Below are 25,176 nucleotides of genomic sequence, written 5' to 3' on the forward strand. Positions count from 1 at the left end.
CACCCACAAAGCACAGCTTACAGGGATGAAAATAAGTTTTTACGGTATTTCACAGCTCTGGGTAAGGGAGCTAGGATCTGCTCTTTCACATCCTCAGCAGATTTGCTTGTTGAGCTCCAGCTATAGGGCCAGCGAGGTTGCACAGATGTCATCAATGCAGAATTTGGCCGAGGGAACCTTTCTCCCTGGCTGTGATAAACAGGAAGAAAAGAATCCAGCTGACTGTCAGGTTCCAAAAGCAATGTTAGGGCTGGTAGTTAGCAGAATACCAACTGGGGTACTCCTGGGGTCAGCTAGAAGTTTTGTCAGACAGAGTGAAGTGGAGGAGACTTGTAGATGACCTATGTTCCTCCTGGAATACAAGGGTTTAAGTAAGTGAGTTAGCAGAAAAGCAGGGTAGGCTTGTGTACACATCTGATGTGGAACCGTGGCGAGAGAAGGAATACGTTAACCACAATCCCTTTTCAGTCATTTCTCAGAGTGAATCCCGGTCTAGGTCAGCCGTCCCCAGGAGAACCACTGCTCTTCCCTGACAAGCTGCACAAGGGAGAAGAGCCGGCCTGGGGTAATTTTTAACTTATGCTCATAAATAGCAACTCTGTGAAGCGGAATAGAAAGAGAATATTGTCAAGCAGTGTTTCACTCAGAGTTGGTGCTGACGGAGAGAAGCAGCAGCTCATAAAATAGCCCTGTAATTCTTATGGCTCGTGGGGTGGTGAGAGCCCAGGGCTGTTTAAACTCTGACAATGCTGAGAAACCTGGTGTTCTGTCAGAGGACAGTGGGTCTGTCGAGCCAAGGGGATAACAGAGAATCGTTTAGTGATATCTGCTCTCCTGTGTTTGGTTTTCTGAGGAGGTCAGGGAGCACCTGGAGAAACTGAGTGTTCCAGGAAAAGATCTGGACGCAGCCTGAGTGGGAAGGTGCAAAGGACACTGGTTAAATCTCGGACCTGTGGTTGCGGGAAGCTGAGGGGAAGCAAGAACACAAATGTGTCATGTATGTGTTCCCAAGAAGCTGCCCAAGTACACGTTGCTAGATGTTTCCTGCCAACGGACAGGGGTGGGGTGGGTGAAGGGACAACTGGGCTGGGGCCAGCAATTCCAAAGGGCCTGGAGCTCTGGTCTGTAATCGCTGTCACTGCAGCATCAGCTGGAGCTGAGACCCTTTGAATCTCCACTGGATGTCTGGGCGGCACTGAGGGCTGCCTTGAGCCTGGTTGGTACCTGGTCTTGCATTGCAGATGCTGCAAAATACATTGCAATTCTGTAGCCTGCGCTGTCCCCTGTGACTCACAGGCTTAGTACAGTATTGCAGAATAGTGAAATGTCTGGAAATCAGATCTTCTGCTTATCAAAAGGCTTCTTAGATAAGGGATTTGTTTAGGCTATTTGTGCTAACACTTCTTCACTTGACCTATTTATAGAACACTTACAGAAGCACATTTTTGCACCTCCACTGCCCCAAACTTCTGGACACTTAAGGCAGAATTTGTAAATACAGCAAAAAACACTTAAAAAAAAATCTCCCATGACAAATCTTTTCTCTCTCTGCCTTCCCCAACCAGCCCAGCTGTCCAGACTTTCATGCCTATTCTGGCTGTAATATTAACTCAGATTTAAAACCTTTTGACAGCGTGCACACAGTGAATGTTATCTAAACAGGCGGGTTCAGTCACGGGGAGAACCAAAACTCATAAAGGAAAAGAGCGAATGAATATCCTGTCCTGGGTAAAATTAGAAATTTGTTGTGCTTTGGCACTTTCCTCAAGTCCTGGCCATGATTCTGTACACAAGGCGACAAAGATCTAGAGGCTTTTTCTTCATATGTGAAATGCAGCCCCTTGAAGTAGGACGCTGATGAACAAAGATGCTAAAAATGGCCATATTGAGGCAGACTAATGGTCCTTCTAGCCCAGCAGCCCCTCTTCTGACAGTGGCCGATACCAGATGCCCCAGAGGGAGTGAACAGAACAGGTAATCGTTATGAGATCCCTCCCTGTCATCCTCTCCTGATTAAAAACAAAAGGACCCTGTGCCCTCCAAGGACTACTGAATTCCGTTTCCCACCCCTGAAAGTCCACTAGTAAAAGCTCTTTCTCTGTTTACTCCCATCCCATGAGTCACCAAGGGGCAGGGGCAGAGAACAGTGGTAGCCAGTGAAGCATTAAGGCAGAAGTGACTGGATCGTCTGCTCCATGCAATCCCCACCAAACACTGAGGCTGAGCCGACTTGAAAGTTATGCACAGAGACACTTGGGAAGAAGAAACGGGGACCCAGCTCTTAGCCCCATGCGCACCTAATGGGCTCAGAGCTTTCTGAAAGGCCGGAGTGGAAGGGTAAGAGCAAATTTGATGGAGATGGATAGGAAATGTCCCACAGTGCTCTGACTCCACAGGAGGACTATCCATGATTTTCAGTATCATGCCATAACTCCCAGTCACTTCCCCAGTCTGTGCCTCAGTTTTCCCATCTGTAACCTGGGGTTAATAATACTTACCTTTCTGTAACATGTTGAGATCGCCTGATGAAGAGCTGGATAAGAGGCAGAAATTTTTATATTCTTATAGTACTGCAGGAGCACCCTGAGGCCTCTATCATGCCAAAAACTGAACCTCTCTAGTCCAGCACCCGTGGGACCTGACTGGTGCCTAACGAGACAGTTTGCCAGGCCAAGGGAGGTCAATATTGTCTAGCAGCTTTACCAACACTGCCACTGCTTACTGGGCTCTTAGAAGACATTTGGGGTAAAGTACAGTTAAATAACAGCACTGAACACCAGGACTGATGGCTGGAAACAAACTTGATGGGACCACAGGAAACTTGGCCACACCCATGATGAGTGGTTGTCTGGCTGACTGAAATCGTGCCAGATGTTGCCAGACAAGAGAGATTCAACCTGTAGCAGCTGTACATGCACAATGAAAGGTCTGCCAAAAATAGCGGACAGTGTCACAACAGGTACCTAATACAGACCAATTCTAATAGGAAAGCTATTGTCTCTGTTGAGTGGTGAGGTAACACCATAGAATAATAGTGAGCATTATCTTCCTAGGACTAATCCTGTGTGCCTTATTCTGGCACCAGCTCTGTTGGAATCACTGCCAGCTGGTGTATGGCCAGGGTAAAGTAGATGGGATTTCCCCATTGTAATCAGGAACCAGCTTTGGAGCTTTTAAAGAATGGCTCCCTGCATGTTTCAGTGACTTCAGTGGGACCAGGCTCCATTTCAATCATCAGAGACCCAAAGACAATCAAGAGTAAGTATATTATTGTATAAACTGAATGAACACGTGACTTCACTTAACTACAGGGCATCTCTGTGCGGTGTCCACGCACCCTACAGCCATCAGACGTGTGACGTGTGCAAACACCTGTTTTCTGAATTAAAAGAGAGACTGGGATTTAAAGTTCTTCCCATTCCCAGGACTGGGGAACTGGCCTTCAGTAGTCACCCAGCAGCTCAGCAACAAGTATTTGCTTAGTAGAAATGATCGAAAACTGGCAGTGAACAAAAGTTTGCTAACCATCTTGATGACACAGTAGAGAGTTTGCTTTCGTAAGGGATTAAGATAGGTGTTTAGCTTAAGTGAGGCTTGAGAGCCTATGATTTGATTTTTTAATTGAAACCAGCATTTATCTTCGTTGGTAGTTCCATCATCTAGCCTTTGTGTTATATCTTGAAATTTAAATTAGACTTGAGGAGAACAAATTACTGGTTAATATAAACCGCAGAAGAATGGTTGCTCTGAATATTCTCCCTTTGATTTGATTTGATTGTTTTTTAAGGGAGTGGGAAAGAAGGGAGTAGCCATTGCCTCAAACTCACTAGGAAATTTAAGGAAGTCTGTGGAGGTACAACTTGTATCTTCCATGTGCGCCTTGAAAAATAGTCACCTGCTTAAGCATTAACAGTTAATCTGTGCAAGTTAGGGCAATCTATGCCTGATTCTGAACTCAGTAAAGTCAGTGGCAAACCGCTGCTCAGCTTCAATGGTAAAAGGATAAGTTAGTGCACATCATCCCTGAATTTGATATATTATCTTTAAAATGATTTTGTTAGTTACAGAAATAATGGCCAAATTAGGATAATCAGAGTTGATTATATGCTAGTTATAATCAACTCTTATGCTGACATTTGCATTTGAGGAGCATTTTTGCTTCTCTTTGGGATTTGCTTCATGTTCCTCTAGTACGGTGATGGGCAGTTGCAAAGGGTGAGTGGGCTGAGTGAGTGACTCTTCTTCACCTCAACGGGCCACAGCAGTAAATTACCTGTTGTGTGTTCTGTCCTGCTCCTCCCTCGACCTCCCCGATTTGGAACTCCGTGAACAGCTGATTCCCGACATTCTAGTTCTGTGAGGAAGGGGGTGGGGGGAGGAGCAGGAACAGAGATTAAATCAGGTGATCTGCAGCTCCTCCAAAAGTGCTGGGGGGAAGAGAGAGGAGCAAGGAAATTCAGGGCTCCAGTGTCCACGTGTGCGAGAGGTGTATGGGGGAGGGATGCCCCATGGGCTGCATGCAGCTCACAGGCTGCAGATTGCCACCACTGCTCGAGCAGAACCAAAACTGTCTTATACTGAACATATTTCTCATGTGTGTTTCCAAATGTGCAATACACAGCGAGACGATTATGATTATCGGGAATGCTGCACACACATTTACTACTTTCTCGAGCCATTGTACGGATACTCACGGCAACCGCTGCTTAGCTGCATAAGTGATTATTTAGGCATCTAATTTTAGGTGCACACGTTTGAAAATTAAGCTCTTGCTGTTAGGGTTAGAAAGGTTTGAACTGGTCCATTTTCAAGGGCTGTCCTCTGAATCTCCTCAAGAAAAGATTTACTAAGGTGGTGAGAAGACTTGGATTTAATATACCCTCCCACATACTGCGCTGAAACAGGAAGGCTATAAATAGATTTTAATTTCACCAGCTACTTCACTGCAGGTCAATTTTTTGCTTTTTTTCTTCCTTCCTTTGTACTCTGGAAGATGCCTGCTCCACTGATGGGATGTGCTCTAGGTTTTCTGTTGTAGGTGCTCATCCATGCTTCCTTAGGGATTGATATTGACAATGAAGAGTAATCCTAGGTCTCGTTGGAGAGTAATGGGTGGGAACTGAGGGATTTGGAAGAGCCCATTACAGAGAGAGAGGTTGGACTGCAAACTTCAGGGTAGCTCTGCATGGTTCCAGAGCTGAACAAGGTTGGGATTTTGATTCAGACGTATCTCCATCTGCCATAGCTAAACACGAATAACCTCTTCAAACTGCTTTAACCTAATGAATCCAATTGGAGATTAGTTTAAGTGGAGATTAACAGCATAGAAGGGCTGAATCCTATTGGAGATTAGAGAAGGGCTGTCTAATTCATTTCTCCCACCCCCACCCCGCAAGAACCTAGTGCATTGCTTCCTTTCTCCCTAAGGGATGTAAAAGTCTGGTCTACATTTCAGACATGCTTTACTTCCTCTGGTGTGTTAGGGCTGACCTCATTCATCCTCCCCAGGAAGTGGAAAGGAAGTCTTGGAAATTGCTTGTGGCCAACCCTGTGCATCTTCCTGGTGTATTGCCCATTTAAACAATGTCACCGTTACAAGTTACCCTATTGCATTTCACTGGGAGCTCTCTCTCTGAAGGAATATTTTTTAAGCTGAAGACTGGCATTTCCCAGGTACCCGGAATACGAAACATGCTTAAAAGAATCTACCCAGGCAGAGCACAGCAAGCGGAATGTCAGAAATGCTTTCAGAATTAGCTCTTTTTCAGACTGGGATAAAAAAAGCAGGCAGTCTTGGGCAGAGGAGAGTGACATTCAAGCAATGGGAACAGCTAGTCATGCATCCACCCAAGATGTTCTTCTGGGAGAGCCCCACGTGATATGCTCCATAGCACAGGAAAGCCACAGAATGTTTATCATTTCCTAGTGAAGACTAAAACTTACCCAGCTGTCCCTGCACCCTGAGACTCGTAGCAAAATACCTTCCCACCAATGCACATCCCAACTATGCTGTTGTTTAGTGCTCTCTCTCTCTCCTGAGCAAGCTTGAAGGAAAAAGAAGTGTGGCGCCTGCGGCTGGCATTTCTAATTATTATATGTATTGGAGTGAAAAACAGGGGCCCCGAATGAGAAGTGGTGTGTATATCTGTGGTTGAAGCTGTGGAGACTCCTGTTTTTGGCTGCAGAGGAGCCTTGTTCCCGCTCCAGTGCCAGCCAAGATAGAGGCTGTTACACTGTCCTGAGTTGGAGCATTAAAATCAGGGCTGGTGATGGGGAGGTGAGGCCAGAGTTGGTGGCGTCTGCTGAAGGGATGCAAGGACGAGAGTGCTAATGAACCCATGTCTGTGTCTGAGCTTACACAGCCAGGAGAGAGAGAGAAACATCCACCAAGATCGTCATACTGTCACCCTTTCTGCAGTTGAAGGCAGTTGTGTTTGATAACCCCACTCCTAGGAGTAAACCAAAAGTATCAGCAATATTTAGAAACCATCCCTGCTACAAACTTCCCCTGGAACACGCCCCCTTCCCCTCTAGGACTGTCACAATTCGTGCTCCTCCTATAAGGCTGATCTTCCTTAAAAAGTGCCCAGAAGTGTGATGCTTTATGAAATCAAATACTCTAGTGAGCAGAGACTTTTGGAGCACATGGATCAGTACCCAGACTAAGGTCAGGTTAATCAGCTCTGATGACAAATCAGTCCTGCAGTATGGAGCAGCAACTTGGAGAACAACAAAGAGGACTGTCAGAAAATCCAGATATTCATCAATAACTGCCCCCATAAAATCCTCCAGATCCACTGGCCACCACCCACCGTCAACAACCAAGAGCTGTAGTATTTGACTCACCACCTTCCTGCCAAAGAAGAAGTCAGGAAGCGAAGATGGCTAAGGATTGGACATACCCTTAGAAAACCGATGACCAACATCACGCGGCAAGCCTTAAGTTAGAACCCACCAGCAGAAAGGAAAAGAGGGTGCCCAGGAAACACCACCTGTAGAGACCTGAAGGCAGACCCTAAAAATATGGGCTATACCTGGACAGAACTGGAAAAGATTGCTGAGGACAGGGGACACTAGCGAATGGTCATCAATGGCCTATGCTCCAAGATGTAGGAGTGGAAAAGGCTTACTATGATGACAGCTATATCTCCTTAGGGCTGTTATGTTCTGGGCTGATTCCTCTTGTCTCCTTTTGTTGCAGAGCTGCCAGAAACTTCAAATGGACAAGGGTCCATTCTACTGAGACTGTGGCAGTCAAGGATATAGGAAGACTGCTCATTGTGCTCTGTGTCTAAAATGATTTGTTCTGAGTTTCTCCATTCTACACTTGTCATTTAAATGTCTTGGCTGTTCTGCTCTCTCAGAATGAAGCCCCAGGGGGCATCTAGGAGGATCCACGTCTGCTCTTTAAAATTGGATGCTGCACGCCTCTCACTGTCACAGAAGCTCTGTTCCGTGGGTGCCCTCGCTGAATGATTTACTTGAGGCTCCCTAGTGGGTTAAGTGCCTTGCTTATTAACAGCGGCTTAAGTTAAGACACGGATGCACTGTGGGCAGCGAGTTCGAGAGCAGCTTGGCTTCATGTTGCAAAAACAATTGACAATCAAGTAAGTAGCTGAAGACCTTAAAACAACCACATGTCCAGTGCCAGCGTGAGAAATGGCTCCAGCTGATGTACAAGCAGGTCTCAGGTAGAGCTTTGTAGGGTCCGAGTGGGTGGCAGATTACATCTGTCATGGTATAGCTAAGAAATACAGGTCGAACTTCAAAAAAGTGGGACTCACTGGTCCAGCACCCATGGGTGTTCCTGGCCCACGAAGCGCTGGAGGCCAGGAGCCAGGGAACCAGAGAGCCTGGGCCCAGGAGCCCTGCAAGACTGGTGGCAACAAGGCTGGCTGGACAGAAGTCTAGGGGATGCCAGCAGCCCATGCAGGGCCAGCAGCCAGGAGCCTGGCAGGGGCATGGAGCTTGAGTGAGGCCGCTGGTAGCAGGCCCTGCAGCTTGGATGGGGCCAATGCAGGAAGTAAAGCTGCTCTGTGGGAGATAGCAGCCAGCACCGGGTGAGGGGAGCTGGCAGCACGGACCAGGAGCAGAGCTGGTGACTGGGGCATGGATGGGGGCAACAGCAGCTGGAGCCTGGAGCAGAGAGAGACGGAGGGGCAAAACTCCGACCTCCCTTGTTCTGGCAAACTCCCTTATTTTGGGAGCAGTCAGCTCCTGTGGATTCTGGACAACAGGAGGTCAATGTCATCTGGTACGTTACCACCACTCCTGCTGCTTCCTGGGCCTTTAGAAGACATTGAGCGGTAAATTACAGCTAAGTAACAGCACAGAACACCGAGAGTTTATGGGACTGCAGGAAACGAGGCCACACCTCTGATAAGTGCTCATCCAGCTAAGTAAACTCATGCCAGGTTATGGATGTTGCTGGCTGAGAGCGTTCCAGATTAGAGAGGTTCGACCTGCATTAGCACTGGGTGCCAGTTGCAACACGTCAAAAAATTCACAAGCAATCGACCGAGAGCAGAATTCTTTGCTGAAGGAATTTGCAGATAATTGTGAATAATTAATTAGCTCAAGGAGTTAACAAGTTGAAAAAGCAAAATGTGATGAATAATTCAGCAGGGTTGTTTGCTCAACTGCTGTGTGGAGAACCGCGTAGTCAGCAACTTGCTCTACTTTACTTTTCATCTGCAGTGTGCCTTGGGATGGTTCTAGTACAGAGAATCTTTAAATTGTATGAGTTTTCTGTTCTCTGAGGCAATTAAAGGCTTATTGGGTGCATTTCTTTGCCAGCAGAAGCATTTTCTTTTGTGCATGTGGCTTTTTTAATGGCTACTGTAGCCCTGGTGTGTCCGGGGAGATGATTTGAATTCCTTCAGAGAGTTTCAGGCAGTTAATGCAGAGCTGATGGATTATTTTACAGATTACAGTCACTTTATCAGATGCCTTCCTATCCATCCACCCTGCAAGGAATTAATATACACAATGAACATAGGAAATGCGGTGGGAGGGATGGGGTGTTCTAGGGTGGTTTCACACCAGAGGGGGAGAGAATCGGCACCATATATCAAAGGTGATTTCCAGGCTAATTGTGTCAGTACATCTGCCTGACAAGGTATTACTGTAAAGAGTAGGTGATGACACATTTAAATTGCCGGGGGGAAAATCATTTTTATGTACTACATAACGAAAACAGTCAGGGTCATGGCCGAATTGGCTCTGCAATTGAATTTGTTGAGTCGAGCAAATGGATGGGCAAGATCGTTTATCTCGCAATGGATATGTGGCCCACTTCATACTGCTAGTCTCTGGTCTGAACCCTGCTCTGATGGAAGTTACTGGAAATGTGAACTTTGACTTCAGTGGGTCATGTATGCCTGAGTGTCCCCAAGGGGCTAGCTCTGGGGCAGAAAGAAAGGGGAGGGCAGATCTGCAGGAATATCCAAGAGGAGACCATGTTCACATCGTGTATATGTTGCATGGAATGAGGCAGGTGACGAAGAAGTGGCTAACCAGCTCCTTTCTCTCTTCTGGCTTCATCATCCCAGGGTACATCCAGGCTGCACAGGAGATCGACCTGGTCAGGGTCGATCCTCCAGAGTTCGAGTTTTCACACCTGGTAGAGCCATGCAAAATTGAACTATCTGGGGTCGGCAGTTGACTCCTGTACTCCTTGATATTGCGAGAAGTAAGCAAGGTTGATGGGAATGTTTCTCCCATCGACCTCCCCCTGTGAAGACAGTTAAGTCAATTCCAGATATGTTGATTCTCACCAGGCAATTGCCGTAGCTGCACTTGCATATCTATAATCAACTTACCTGCCTAGTGTAGACCGGGCATGACTCTCTGAAAAGCAACGGTGATGGATAAAGGGAGAGATTTTCTCCCTTGGGTAGAGCTCATCCATCTTATAACACCAATATTTAAAAAAGGCTCTAGAGGAGATCCTGGCAATTATAGACCGATAAGTTTAACATCAGTACCAGGCAAATTAGTAGAAACACTAGTAAAGAGTAAAATTGCAAGGCACATAGAAGAGCACGAATTGTTGGGCAAAAGTCAGCATGGTTTCTGCAGAGGGAAGTCGTGTCTAACTAATCTATTAGAATTCTTTGAAGGGGTTAATAAACATGCGGACAAGGGGCACCCAGTGGACATAATATACCTAGATTTCCAGAAAGCCTTTGACACGGTCCCACACCAAAGGCTTTTATGTAAATTAGGTGGTCATGGGATAGGAGGAAAGGTCCTTTCATGGATCGGGAATTGGTTAAAAGACAGAAAACAAAGGGTGGGAATAAATGGTAAATTTTCACAAAGGAGGAGGGTAACTAGTGGTGTTCCCCAGGGGTCAGTCCTGGGACCGATCCTGTTCAACTTGTTCATCAATGATCTAGAAAATGAGGTAAGCAGTGAGGTGGCAAAGTTTGCAGATGACACCAAGTTGTTCAGGACAGTCAAAAGCAAAAGGGATTGTGAAGAACTACAAAAAGATCTCAGCAAACTGAGTGATTGGGCAGCAAAATGGCAAATGAAATTTAATGTGGGTAAGTGTAAGGTAATGCATGTTGGAAAAAATAACCCAAATTACACGTACTACATGATGGGGTCAAATTTAGCTACGACAGATCAGGAAAGGGATCTTGGAGTTATAGTGGATAGTTCTCTGAAGACATCCGCGCAGTGTGCAGCGGCAGTTAGTAAGGCAAATAGGATGTTAGGAATTATTAAAAAAGATCGAAAATAAGACAAAAGATATCATACTTCCCCTATATAAAACTATGGTACGCCCACATCTTGAGTACTGCGTGCAGATGTGGTCTCCTCACCTCAAAAAAGATATATTGGCATTAGAAAAGGTTCAGAAAAGGGCGACTAAGATGATTAGGGGCTTGGAAAGGGTCCCATATGGGGAGAGGCTAGAGAGACTGGGACTTTTCAGTTTGGAAAAGAGGCGATTGAGGGGCGATATGATAGAGGTATATAAAATCATGAATGGTGTGGAGAAAGTGAATATAGAAAAATTATTTACCTTTTCCCATAATACAAGAACTAGGGGACACCAAATGAAATTGATGGGTAGTAGGTTCAAAACTAATAAAAGGAAATTTTTCTTCACACAGCGCACAGTCAACCTGTGGAACTCCTTGCCCGAGGAGGCTGTGAAGGCCAGGACTCTATTAGGGTTTAAAAAAGAGCTTGATAAATTTTTGCAGGTTAGGTCCATAAATGGCTATTAGCCAGGGATAAAGTATGGTGCCCTAGCCTTCAGAACAAGGGCAGGAGATGGATGGCAGGAGATAAATCACTTGATCATTGTCTTCTGTTCTCCTTCTCTGGGGCACCTGGCATTGGCCACCGTCGGCAGATGGGATGCTGGGCTCAATGGACCTTTGGTCTGACCCAGTATGGCCATTCTTATGTTCTTATGTTCTTATCTTGCCAGCTTATAACACTTTAATGGCATGATCCTGCTCCCGGTGGAGTCAAGGACTGACACTCCCTCCCCAGTGACGTCATACTTCATAAACAAGCTGTCCTGTAAATGAATATTCTTCTCATCTTACAGATGGAGAAATTGAAACACAGACATTGCCTGGCAGGGGGACCAAAGAGCTCTAGTGGCTGATGTCTGGATTTTCACATCAGGAAAGGCCTGGTCTGCTACTGCTTCTGACACTGAATTAAAAATTCAATGGAAAGGGCATTGTCCTTTCACATTCTGTGGTTTAATTGCCATAAAAAACGTGTATCTTCTGCCAAATCCTACCTATTTGGCCCCTCCTAAATGCCATAGCCCCTTTCAACAATGGTTTTGTGCCCTCGGGCGGATCGGCTGGGCTTTCGGCGTCTCGGGTTTCTCACCTGCAAGACAAGGCTAATGATCTTTAGCTGCTGTGGTGAGCTGATGCGCACCTTGAGTTAGTATCTGTGAAATGAACCGTAACTCATTTCCCTTCCCCGCTGAGGTTTCGTGTTAGAAATGTATGTCTTGTCTGTGCTGTTTCTCTTGGATGACCCAAGACACCTTGTAGGCTTCTGAAATCAGAAATACAAAGCAAATGGATTTGGTTGTAATAGGAAATGAATTTTTTAAATCCCCACCTTAAACTGATATAACTATTTAAAGATTCAGCATCAGGCTGCGGTATAAATGTCTTTCTTCCATTCATTTTATCTGTCCAGTAATCCCTCCCTAGTGGAACTGTGCCTAATATTTCAAATCTCTGAGAAGCCTCAAACAGCCATCAGAGAAATATTTTTCTAATCTTCCCTGCCTCTAGATATGGAATTTCACCCTGTACATGACATCTGTTCCACATGGGCAGTGCTCGCTCCTGGACCAGTATCAGAGGGGTGGCTGAGTTAGTCTGTATCTTCGAAAACAAAAGTTTATGCTCCAAAATGCCTGTGAGTCTATAAGGCGCCACAGGACTTCTTGCTGTCCTGGACCTGTGACAGAGGTAGAGGTCAGATATCTTATGGCCCTGCAAAGCTGCTAGTGGGAGGGTTGGAATAGCGGTGCTACAAAGGGGCTGCACAGCTCACGCATCTAGCTGTTGAGGGTCCTGAGAGAGACAGCTTTAAAGCTGTAATATTACATCTATGAACAGTTAAATGAGGCACTTGGAAGAGGTATTTTAATTTAGTCAAATTAATTTTTCTCTCCTTCTGAGTCTGGTTCAGCGACAGTCACAGGGTACATCTGTGCTACCCGGGAGATTAACCCGGTCAAGGTTTGACTTCGCACGCCTGGTAGGGATGCATCCAATCAAACTACGAGGGCTCGACAGTCAACCCCTGTACTCCTCATTATCGCAAGGAATAAGGGAGATCCATGGGAGAGTTTCTACCATCAACCTCCCTCTGTGAGGACGGCCAGATAAGTCGATCATAGATAGTTGATTCCAGCTACGCAATTGCCATAGCTGGAGCTGCATATCTACGTGTGACTTTAAGGTCTAGTGTAGACCATAGCTTGGTTTAAAAGAAGAGGGCAGGGTTCCCTGCAAGCTGAGCACCTTGGACAGCCACCCAGGAGATTAGCAGAGCACCCCCAGCCAGCAGAGTGTGTTTCTATTGGTGGCGCACATCAGCGTATGCCTCAGTGCCCAACAAATTTATTCTGCCCACAACTGGAAGGAAAAATTAGAGAGAACATTGGCGGAGGGAGACAAAAAATAGTCCCCATTGCCTCTTAATGAAGCGCCCCTGTATTTCTGTACCATATGCAGACAGTCCCAAATACCTGGCGGCAAGGAGCACATAAATAAAAGCTTTATCCATCTCATTTGAGATAATCTAATCCCTGGCTTGCAGCCACTTCATACCACCACATATGTGAACACAGAGTGTGTGTGTTTCATAAGCTGCTATGTGTTGGTGGTACTTTAAAATGCTTGAAGGCCTTAAATAATGAACTAAATATGTGCACTCAGTAAATATAGGAAAGTAAAGTGCACCAGTGCACAGATCGAGGGAGCTGGATTTTGTTAAGTTAAACAGGGAAAAAAATATTGGTGCCTGTCTTACGCTCTTGGCTGGAAATACTAGAACTGTGTTTTTTCCAACAACAATGACCCTTGGGGACAAGCGTTGTTCCACTCTGAAAAAGCTGTAACTCTGGGAGGGAAACAAGAAGGTGAAGTGAAGTCCCAACAGTGTGGTTATTCTGTAATGCTAACGGTGCTGCCCGGTCTCTAAAATGTGCCTGCCTCGTCTCGTGGCTGGGAAAATAATGTAATGCTGTGACAGAGACACTTCACTCGCTAGTCCCAAGCTTTGCGTGTTCAAATTTAGCAATTCTTCCTTGGATCCTGGGCGGTCCAGGTTCCTAGGAGCGTCCAGGAATACCCGTGGGAGCTCAAGGAAAGACATTCATGTTCCATCGCTTGGACCGCTTCCGAATTTGTAAACAATTGCAAGCCGTTGGTTTTTAAGTTGGCAATGTGTAGCCTGCTGAAGGGGGAGCCCTGCCTCTGCCAGCGTCCCTTGGTTTGAAAGAAGAATAAGCCCACAGCATGGTTCTTTTGGGGGAGAGTTCTCATTTGCGTGCCAGTACTTGGAAAATTTATGGCCGTTGCTTAAAAGGGCTTGAAATCAGTCGCTGCTGCTTGCGGTTGTCCTGCCAAAGACCAATTTGGAAATTTTTTTTTTATTCTTGCAGGGCTCAGGCTGCAAGGCTGTAAAGTTGCAGTGTACATGTTTGGGCTGGAGCTCGACGTTCTGAGGCACAGTGAGGTGGAAGAGGCTGTCTTCCAACGCAAACGTCGACACTACACTTTTTAGCTCCGCAAGCCTGAGCCGCTGGAAGTGGGCTCTGAGATGCGGCTATGTGTGTGTTTTGTTTTTTCAGTATAGACTACCCAAAGGTGTCTGACATAACACTTGGGTCAGGTCTATACTAGACCTTAAAGTCGATCATAGATACACAATTCCAGCTACGACACTCACATAGCTGGAATCAACGTATCTATGATCGACTTATTTGGCCCTCCTCACTGAGGGAGGTTGATGGGAGAAGATCTCCCATTGACCTCTCCTTTGCTGCTCACAAGATTGAGAAGTGCAGGGGTCAACCGTTGACCCCTGAGAGTTTGATTTTTGCGCCTCTAATTAGACACATGAAATCAAACACCGAAAGATCTACCCTAACCGGGTCAATCTACCTGGTAGTGTAGACATACCTATAGAGAGGGGCTTGTTTATGTACGTAAGTTCAGCTAGCTACTGTTGGCTGTTTGCAGCGTTTGCTCTCTTAGGTCTCCTAATTGCATCAGGGTTTAATGTTCTGGACGCTGCTTGTTTTCTGTGCCTACATAGAGTTAAAGTGGGGAGAAGCACCAACTCTTTCACTTTGGGTCTGTGGGAGACGCAGGAAACTTAATCATTTTTGACAAGACATCGAGCATGGCCCGCCTGGGTATTTTGATGAGGTCGCTCTGCTGCTCTGCAGCGTCTCACAGTCTGATTGTACACCCTGCAGGGTTTTTGTCCTTTCAGTCGTCTCTGCGGGCTGGGGTGTCTGCATTCGGTGCAGAAGGCCTTGCAGCGCACCGATCTGGAAAGGGATTTTGGCAACTAACTGCCACTTCAGTCAGCAAATCCGAAATGTAGATCCTCAGAACTCTGCCCCATTGCTGCGCAAGCCCCTTTATGTGTCTGAATAAACCAGATGCCTACACTTCACATGACGAAGTCCCCTTGGGCTCTGCAAGTAGTCGTGTGCCCCCAGCCTCCCCAGGCCTGACACTTGGTACCCTAGTCTGAGGCGAATCCTTACACTTGACGTTCCTCACCTACCTTGCTGACAGGAGTAGATTTTGCAGGCATGCCTCTCCTTAGCATTTCTCACAAGCTAGTTCCCCCTCAGGTGGCTGACTTTTTGTGATACCCAGGCTTGGGCATCTAACACTCTTTATGGACTGTACAGGAAGTGGGCTTCCCAATTGGTACTGGAGCTTCCACTAGGCAACAGCCTGCCAAAAAATTAGGTGTTACCTCCCTGAGTCTGTAACTCCTTTCCTTAAATTGCTACCAGATCACGCATGGCTTCAGTGAGGGCTTCGCTTTGCCGTGCTGAGCCTTCTCGACAAGCTATTTCAAAAGCATCCTCTTGCACTTGCGAAGTCCAGACTATTGCCTCTGTTTGCCTGGATTCTAGGCGACCGTTTGAAATCCTGCTTTTTGAGGAGCAAATCCCTGGCTGCTTTGGAACCTTGAAAATTGTCACTTAAACTTGGACTAGCATTGGTGCAAAAATGATGTGTTTTAAAAGCTTCAGGCCACAGGGGAGGTGCTCCCTGTACACTGAGTGCTTGGCGACAGCCCAGGAGAGTTTCAGGTGCTGCCCAGCTGATTATCAGAGCGCCCACACCCCTATAAGCCTTGGTGCACCTAGGAAAATTTATTCTTCCATGGATGAAAAAGACTAAAGGGAACCCTGCACGTGGGCAGAGCAAATCCAGCGTGGCCGCCCAGGAGCCTGCAAAAATGAATCCTTTTCCCCTCAGACTCCTAACTCTGGTAAAATGACAGGGCCATTTTTGCCTCAGTAATTCCTATGCCAATACTGTTCTCTGCACAGCACAACTTACTACTGGGAGTGGGATTTTGAAAAGTATTGGCCAGCACTTTCTTTTTTAACACACAAAAGAGGAGCTCCCTTCCCCGCTCCCCACCCCCAGCCAATCCCGCAGCTGGGGGCTGCAGATGTGCCGGTGCTCAGTACTGGTAAGTAGTGTCACAAAAAAACCCGCTGGTATTGGCCTAATTCTGCAGCAGCTGAAAGCACCGGTAAAGCTCCTGCTGATTTTAACGAGGACAGAGTTAGGAAAATGCTGAGCGTGCTCAAAAACTGTCTCATACAGTCAATATTGACATCATCCGTGTCCTATATTTTTTTATTTAAATATGCAGGTACCGCTAGATACATACTCAAGTAAACAGGGATGTGTGTATCCTATAAAAGTTATCTATTGCCGACACCAACCTGTATCACGTACAGTGAAGCATTTTTCAATATTGTTATAATGCAGCACTGATGAGCAGCTTGCAGGGCTGAGAGTGGGAAAAATCAAACTCGTTGAAAGCTTCTGAGGAGACCACTGTGGCCGTGTGGCAGCTGCAGCTGTAGAGCTGGTCCAAACAAAGGAAGAACATGTCTCCTCCCCTCCCCCCACCCCACCCTGCCAGCATTGTTCCTGCATTAAACGCTCAGCTTTGCCTCTGTGCAAGTTACTTGAACTCTTCAGGCTCTAATGAAAGTGTTGCAAGGGTAAGTGGATTGATGTGTTTGGAAGTGTTCTGAAAAGGTACACGCCTGGGCAGGTATTCATTAGTCTTTATTGCTTCCTCCCTTCCGTTGCTATGTCTCTGGGCCTGGACCGTGTTTAGCAAAATGGCCGACGAGTGGAATTGAGTCAGCTGTGGTGTCAGACTGACCATCAGCCGCGAACAGGGCGGGAGAGGCGTGCGGAAGACTCAAAGCTGTGGAAGATAGTACACAGTCTGCCTCAAATGGCTGATGGTTTAAATCGCTGGATTTATAAAATGAAAGAGGAGCTACTGGGAAAATGACACTAGGTCGGTAATTTTCCGGCTAGCTCTGTTGGAAAATGGGGCCCTTGTGGCGGTGCTGCTACGAGATGATTGCAAAAATGGGAATAGTTGAGTGGTGTGAGACGAGTTTTTTCTTGGAGAATTCAAAGGATGCTGTCGGGCTACGAACCCAGTCTTAACCTCGTTAGTGCTTATGGGAGTCTTTCTATTGAATCCAGTGGAGTTCAGCACAGATTTTGATATCAGTGATAGAAATCAATAGCTCAGCTACCAGATGTTCTCTTAGAATTAGTTGAATAACCTGTCTAAACTCCCTACTGTATTTTTTCAGTAAGTATGAATGAGGCCTGTAAGTCACTGAGGGAAGAGATACCGGCCCATCTCTCACTTCCCCTGGGCACACAAGTAGCTCCGATAAAGCTGGTTCAAATTGTACCGACATAGAGTAGTACCACTGAAGTCAAGCTCCAGAAACATGCACCAGCAGCGGCCTGTTTTGGCAGGAATCTACCCCTTCTCTTCAGCTGCTAAACTGCCAAGACTCCCTTGTGTTGTAGGAGATGGTGGTGGCCAAATGTAGGTGCTAAGTTGTAGTGAAAGGCGGAGCCTTTGGATGGCTGAGCTTTCCCAGGATAGGCAAACAAACCCTGCCACAGAGAGTGAAGGAAGGAACAAGGGTAAGCAAACAAGATGAGGAGCACAAGGTAGCAGAAAAATTGCCATTGACCGGAAGTTACAAGGAGGTAGAGATGTGTTTAGCCTACTGACAAAAAGACATATTATGAAGCCGTTCGACAGAGGACCCTGTAAATAACTAATATACAGTGCATGATCGATGAACAGGCCCATATATAGAGACCCTTCCCCCACTACTCCTAGAAAACATTCAACCACAGCAAACAAAGTCAACCAAGAAGGTTCTCTTCCTTTGTGTGGGTAATTACACCAAAGCGGACACCTTCCCCTGAGCCTAAAGAAATGGCAAACTAAAGGAGTCAACATACAAAGAGATCCCAAATGATTAAGCGTGCAGGGGACGTGGCTGTCAAATCAGTCTGTGAGTTTCGAAGCTACCTCTGAATTTTTCACTTTGCAGAGGGGGACTCCCTCCACACCACCTTTTCTTTTCTTTTCTTTTCTTTTCTTAACTGCCCTGCAGCTAGACTTCAAATATGTCATCTGTTAAGGACATGGGCCAACAAAGGAAAGGAAGTGGTTTCCAAGCAACACGAACTACACCACAGTTCTTGAAATTGATTCTAGCCCTCTGACTCAGATACCCTTTTATTCTCCTGTGTGGTAGTTCTCTGCGCATTCCCTCCGTGATCAGAGAACTGGACACCTAGAGCGTTATTTCAGTACAAAAGACACATTGATAATTAGCTCCTAGCAAGAAGCATGTGGAAATACAGCTGCTAAGGGGGCCCACGGGCCTCCATGGTTTAAAGAACAGGACATGAGTGGATTTGGTATCGCTGGTAGAGTCACAGGCTGACGGAGAGGAACTGGGAGTTGAAAACTCTATGAGAACAGATTGTTGGCCCCTCAGACACAGGCCAGCTGACATAGGCCAGCATGTAGTTTCCACATTTCAGATCACTGACAGCCTTGGGGTGATCTAGAGAAGTCTTTCAGGATGATTTGGGGCTCCCACATTGAATGACATTTTTGTTGAAAGTATCATCCCCAGACGTGACAGTCTGGGACAGTGTGTCTCAACCAGAGGTACGAGTACCCTTGGGGTACTGCTGTGGACTCTAAGCAGCCAAAATTGCAACCACCGATAGTATAGGACAGCTTCCCTATGCCACAACAGTTAGGGAATGGTGTAGGACAGGGGTTTCCCGAACTGTGGTACGTGTACATCTAGGGTACATACAACTTCTTGGCGGTAACCAGGAAAAACTGCGTCATGGCTGGTTTAATGTATTAATTGTTTGTTGCCTTTTCATAACAGGATACTTAGAGGAAGCTTTAAAACTCTGTGGGAACTTTCTATGTAAAGACAGCCATTAATTTACATCAGGGTATGACAATGAGAAGACAGATACACAGAGAGTCCAACAGAGCCCTCACTTTCGGTCACTGTAGAGCATGAAGTTAGTTGCCCAGCAACGGTCTGGTCCACCTGCCCTCAGCACTTACTGGAGGTTTTTTGCTTCTGTAAGTCGCACGATGTCTCTGTGTACGTAACAGTGAAATATGGACAGGTAGCTGAAGATGGGGTCAAGAAGGACACCTCAAGTATCAGTGATGAGAAGGGCTGGGCTACATGAACAGCTGGTAGATCAGAAAAGGGGTGTGTAGTATGTTTGGGTACCCCTGACAAAAGCAGCTGTGGGCTACTGGAAGATCACCGATGTGGCAAGGTGACCATCCTGATGCTGGAAACTGGATGTCAGGCCTGTTTGTGTTGGTGACATCATGCAATGTGGCTGTGCCACAAAGGAACCTCTCCTCTGCTGTGTTGCCATGTTTCTTGTCTGTCACACAGTTGCACTTTTTGAAGCTTCGTTTCACTCTGCCTCTTGCACCAGGGAGCTTCGCTTAGGGCCCCATCTGTGAGCCTTGGATGACTCATCCAACAACCGAAACCCAGGGACTCCTGGAGAAGAAACGAGAATGAAGAACACGGTTGGACAAGTTAAAGGGATAATAAAACCTGAGCCCTGCAGAAGCCTCCCCAAAGCTCTGCCTGGTGCAGTGGTTAATATTTAGCTGCTTTTGTGTTACCCCTCTTTGCATGTGGCAGGGGGTGGGTAACTCTGAAATGCACTCTGCTTAGAAATGCTGCTGCTCAGCTGGTGGGGCCCAATCCCAATCTGTAAGGAAGGACTAGACTCTGCAGTGGGACTCTACTTCCCGAGGAGTCAGGGGAACAAAATTTGGCCCTCAGCTTCCCTGGTTTCTTTCCCTTTCTTTGGGACTGGATTGTCCCTTTCGGCACAGCCATAGCCTGGGGGAAGAGAGGGAGAGGCCTTTCCCAGTGAGCCAGGAGGCCTTAACTTGCAGCAGGTGCCTGCTTAGCTTTTTAGCTGCAGGCTGATTCTGAACAAGCCCCAGCTCCACCAGTAGAAACAATGGCAGAGCGCCCGAAGCTGGTAGCATATCAGGTGGATGGCAGGTGAATCCCCTGGGTGGTCACCTAAGCACTCGGCTTACAGGGCACACTGGTCAGGAGTGCCACAGGTTGCTCGTAACTCATTTTCACAAGGCGGGATGGGCCTGGGTTCAGTTCGCCAGTCTGGAGTCGTGATGCCTTTAGGATTTCCGCAAGGTCTTAGTGAATGAACGTGCACAAGTCTGGGTGTGCCGGCGAGAGATGCTGGCTGGTGGAAATACCGATCTACGGTGTTTGGAAAGCCTTCCCCAAAGCTGGTGACTTTCTCAGGGAAATAGGATGGTAGTTCTTTGCTGTGCTTGGAACTGGGGCTTTGATGCAGATTCCAGCCACTCAGGATTAATGGTGTTAATGCAGGCTCAGCAAAGGCTTTGAGGAGTAAGTCACCTTTTATCTGGTCTGAAACTCTTTTTCTTGCCTCTCCACTGGAGCTTCAGTTTCTGCCCCTTCCTCTGCGTCTGGTGCAGGGCATCAGAAAACCAGGCAGATCCGTGTGGGGGATGGGGAGGAAGGGGACCAGAATGTCAATGGATGAGACCCGTGTAGAATGGCAAATATTCACGAGGTCCTCAGCTCCTTTTCCTGTGGGTGGGGCTGTCCTTCGGCAGGCTTTGGAATTTGTGGAAGTGCACAAGTCTTCGTAATCAAATCAAGATCTCTCGTCCATCTCGTCTGGGTGCGGAGAGTTCCCTGACCAGCACCTTTATGAGGTAATGGTCTGTTCAAGACAGAGGCTATGTTGTGATGTCCTCTGTCCTGGCATCTACTCTAGGGTCTGAGTCACGGGAGGGGCTGTACCCGAGAGGAGGAGACAAATGAGGAGATGGATGTTTGCGTTTTCGCAGCCCAGTGGGCGTGTGCGTTGAACTCTGTCAGGACAAGATGTCTCAGATATTTCACAACGATCATGGACTTATTTTCATCAACATCAGTTATGTGATTTCTCCTCCCCTTACGTTCCCTCCCTGTCCCCAGCAAGAAAAATCGGGGAAAAACGGTTTGTAGAGCTTGTCATTTATAAGATGGGTGTTCATAAAATCAAAGTCCTACTGCATGAACGCTCAGAGAGAACCCATCCCACAAAACCTTGAGATCCTTTTTTATGCTGATTACGTTTAGAAAAGGTATTTCCCTTTGGTTACTGGTAAGTTTTGCAATGTGCTTAATTTGTCGAAATCATACATTATCACTCAGCTTAACCATTGTATCTTTGGTTTTGCAGACCCCGGAGACAATGGCCCTGACGTTTTATTGGTCTGCAGTTAAGGGAATAAAAGCCGTGTCTGGAGAATTAGTTCTAAATAGACTGTTTTAAAAAAAAACAAAAAAAAACACTGCCTCGAAATCTCAGAAGCTATTTAGTGTAGTATATACAGGCCTAACCCAGTGGGAGCTTTTGCCCTGGGCCCCTTTGAAGAGCTGGGGCAGCATTACTCTGCATAGCTGTGGGGGAAATGCCTGCATGTGGTCCAGGCAGCACTGAAGACTAGGCCCTAGGCTCCGCCCCTTCCACTCTTAGTCCCGCCCCTTCTGGGGGCATGAAGCCCACCCCAATGGCTGCCAGCCATCCTGATCATATATACATTTAATTTACAAGTGAATCAAAGGATTACTAAATAAAGTACTCTGCAATATGTAATATAAGTTAGTGGAGGGTCTGCTAGGAAGGGCCTTTTCTTGCACTCCTTAATAAAAGAAAATGAATGGCAAAGATTACAATAAAATAAACTACTCAGCCAACCCACGCACATCCCCCCAAAAATCATATTGCAAATGCTATGGAATTCCCAACCTGCCAACAGCACAGCTTGAAAAGGAGCACGCGTTTTGCATTCGTTCCCTGGAGCTCTTGGGAACAGGAGCTTCCGACATGAAGAATTGTGGTTGGCCAGCGATGGAGCAGAGCTGGTGAACCACAATTGTTCTGAAATATATTTTAAGTGTATGGGGAAGGTATTCCAGGCACCCAAGGTGGTGCTTTTCTCTGAGCTCTGGCTGTCACGAGCTGCTTATATAGTTTCAGGGGGTAGTCGTGTTAATGTGTATCTTTGCAAAACAAAGCGAGTGGTCTTGCAGCTCCTTAAAGACTAACAGTTTTATTTATTAGGTAATGAGTTTTTGTGGGAAAGCCCCACTGGCCGCATCTACACTCGGCCAAAATTTTGAAAGGGCCATGCTAGTGGCCCAATTGAAGAATACTAATGAGGTGCTGAAATGAATATTCAGTGCCTCATTAGCATGCTGCCAGCCACGGCACCTCAAAAGTGCCATGTTTCGATCGCAGACAGCTTGTCTACATGGGGCCCTTTTCGATAGGAATAAGGGGATTTCGACGTTTGAAAAGGACCCTGTGTAGAACGGCCACTGAGTCAGGAAACTCATTACCTAAATAAAACGGTTAGTCTTTCGGGTGCTGCCACAGGAGTGCCCTGGTTTGTTTTGCAGTGAACGGTGCAGTTTGCCAGTCTTGTCAAAGCACTGATCTGGTTTATTTTCCTCCCCGATCCAGACTCTGAAGCCCTTTGGAGTTTCTGAGCAGCCAGCACATGCTCCATCCCCCTTGCTATTCCGTCCTTGATATTTTTGCATTATTGCTCGGTCAAGCAGGAAGCACTTAACGGTTTCATCACCTCCAGCTGTGACTGCCTCTGATCCCACAAGCTCAGCAGTCTCAAATCCTGGGCTTGCTATGTGCTCCTAAGACCAAGGGTGGCTGAGGTCCTTTCACAGGATCTTGCTCGCAGTCTGAGCCCATAATGTGCAGTGTAACTGGAGCTGAGTGACTCAGGTTTTCAGTGATGCTGAGCGCTCGCAGACCAAGCCGCACTTTGGGTGCTGAGCATCTCTGCAGAGCAACCTGGAGGAAGTGTTTTCACCCGCTCTGCCTGGTAAATGATGGCTCTGAACTCCTCCAGCTTTCTGACCGATGCCTTTTTCTTTTCCAGCCTTTACGGCGAGCTCACCAACTGCACCCTCCTGATAGCTGAGAAACTGGATTGCTTTTGGCCGAACCAGCTGGTGGACGAGTTCTTCATAGCCATTCACAAGCACTACTTCAAAAACTGTTCCCTCTTCGGGAGATCCCTGCGCGACCCCCCTAATAACATCCTCTGCCCGTTCCTCGTGGTCCCCATCCTCAGCACCCTGCTTATGACTGCGCTGGTGGTATGGCGGAGCAAGCGGAGTGAGGGCATCGTGTAAGCTTGTGTGGCCTCAGGATCTGCCGAAATCCATAGAGACCTACCTTCCTGTGGGCTGATCCCTCTCAGCAGAGGTGGGATCCCTGGCTGTACCAGCAGCACTTTGGAAGCCAGCAAGCAAGACTGCTTTGGCGAACGGCTTTGTAACCCTGAGGCAAAATGTGGGGCTCAACACACACAGCTCCGACGTTTAACACTGTCCTGACCAGAGAGGTGTGTGTCCCCATATACATGTCCCCTAGATAGCAAGCCTCAGCTCAGGCCCCGATGACATGCTTTGGAGTAATATCACTTTCCAATAGTTGCTATGCTCTGTAACCGCAGCGTTTCTCGCGGGCCAATTATGTGGTCATTTTAAAAGTCATTTATGAGACAATTAATTGAAAAAAATCTGTATATCTCAAGATTAGTATTTATGCACTTAACCGATAATCAGCCGCAGGATGGATCCGGTGAAGTACCATTCTGTACACGTCATCTATTTATTAGAATTTATTTCTTGCATACTTTTGGCTTCAGTGCTTCTGAAATCTGTCATCGTTAATTAAAGGAACCCTTGGCCAAACCACCATTGTCAGTTTTTGCTGATAACGTACTGAAATATTGCAGCACTGGCCAGCTGCGCGGAGGCCTGAATTCCCATGGGCAAGAAAGATTTCTACAAGTTACTTCATGTAGCTGATCCTAGAACCTTAGACAGCCCCGGTCCCCTGCCCCGAGACAGAATCAAGTCTGCCTAGGCCACCCTTTGCATGTGCTTATCCAGCTCGTTCTTACAAACCCCCATGGATGGGGATGCCACAGCCTCCCTTGGCAGGTTCTGCCAGAGCTTATGATCTGGCCCGTGCACAGCTGCTGGTATGTGAGTCCCAGTGGCTGGAGAGAGAGAGAGAGAGCGAGCGTGCGTGCGTGCGTGTGTGTGTGCGTGTGTGCGCCTTTCTCCCATCCAGCCCCCTCCCCTTAGGGACGCAGACTCGGGGATTACCAGGGGGCCTGGTGGGGTGGTAGCAGGGCTCGGGCTGCTCTATCCTCGCTGCGGCGGTGGGAGCTGCTGAGTAGTGGGGAGATGCAGCAGCCTCTGCTCCCCCGCCCAGGCCAGCCCGGTCGCCCCACTCCGCTGCGATGGTGTAAGCAGGGCGCCTCAGCCCCGGCGCGGCCGACTTGGGAGAGGGCGGTGGTGGAGCGCCGCAGGCTGCTGCGTAGCTCTGCTTCCCCAGGGCTCCTGGCAATGGCGTGGGGGCAGCTCTGTTTCTGTTCCCCACCAGCCCGTGGCCCCCTGGGCTAACCTGAGTCTGGGGGAGGGTTGGGGCCTCTGCCCTACGGCCGGGATGGCTCTGCACACACCTGCCCTGGGCCACGAGGACCTGCTGGCAGTGGCACAGAACCGGCAGCGGGAAGCTGCTCTCGGGGGTGCTTGGAGAGAAGCTGGCGTGCATGGCGAGATCCCCGTGCCCGGAGCCCTGCCAGAGATACACGCCCACTAGGAGGATTTAAGCACTGGCCCTGAGGTAAACAGCAGTGGAGACCCCTGAGCTAAATGATATCTAGACACCTCAGGCGCTGTACAAGCCTCACAAGAGCCAATCCCTGCTCCAGAGAGACTGCGGTCCGAACGGAGGGGGGGGGGGGACCCTTCTTCCATGGGGCACTGAGGCACAGCTGGGTTTGAGTGACTTACCCAGCGTCTGCGGCAAAGCTGGGCACTGACTGCAGCCCAGAGCGCAGCCGGGCGCCTTCTCCACAAGCTCACTCGTGCTGTGTCCTGGATTGGGCTGGAGCCAGGTGCCACGC

At 47.6% G+C, this 25,176-nt stretch overlaps 1 protein-coding gene across 1 annotated transcript in view; it reads left to right on the top strand.

Annotated features, from left to right (window-relative positions):
- RAMP1 (receptor activity modifying protein 1) overlaps nt 1–23,953 on the top strand; it is a 76,527-nt gene extending 52,574 nt beyond the window's left edge. The window contains exon 3 of the mRNA XM_075001400.1: nt 23,131–23,953. Coding sequence (XP_074857501.1) covers nt 23,131–23,386 — 256 coding nt within the window. The 3' untranslated portion in view covers nt 23,387–23,953. The remainder of the gene's footprint in view (nt 1–23,130) is intronic.
- The last annotated feature ends 1,223 nt before the right edge of the window (nt 23,954–25,176 follow it).

The sequence above is a fragment of the Carettochelys insculpta genome, chromosome 8 (assembly GCF_033958435.1).
Source record: "Carettochelys insculpta isolate YL-2023 chromosome 8, ASM3395843v1, whole genome shotgun sequence".
Taxonomy (NCBI): Eukaryota; Metazoa; Chordata; order Testudines; family Carettochelyidae; genus Carettochelys; species Carettochelys insculpta.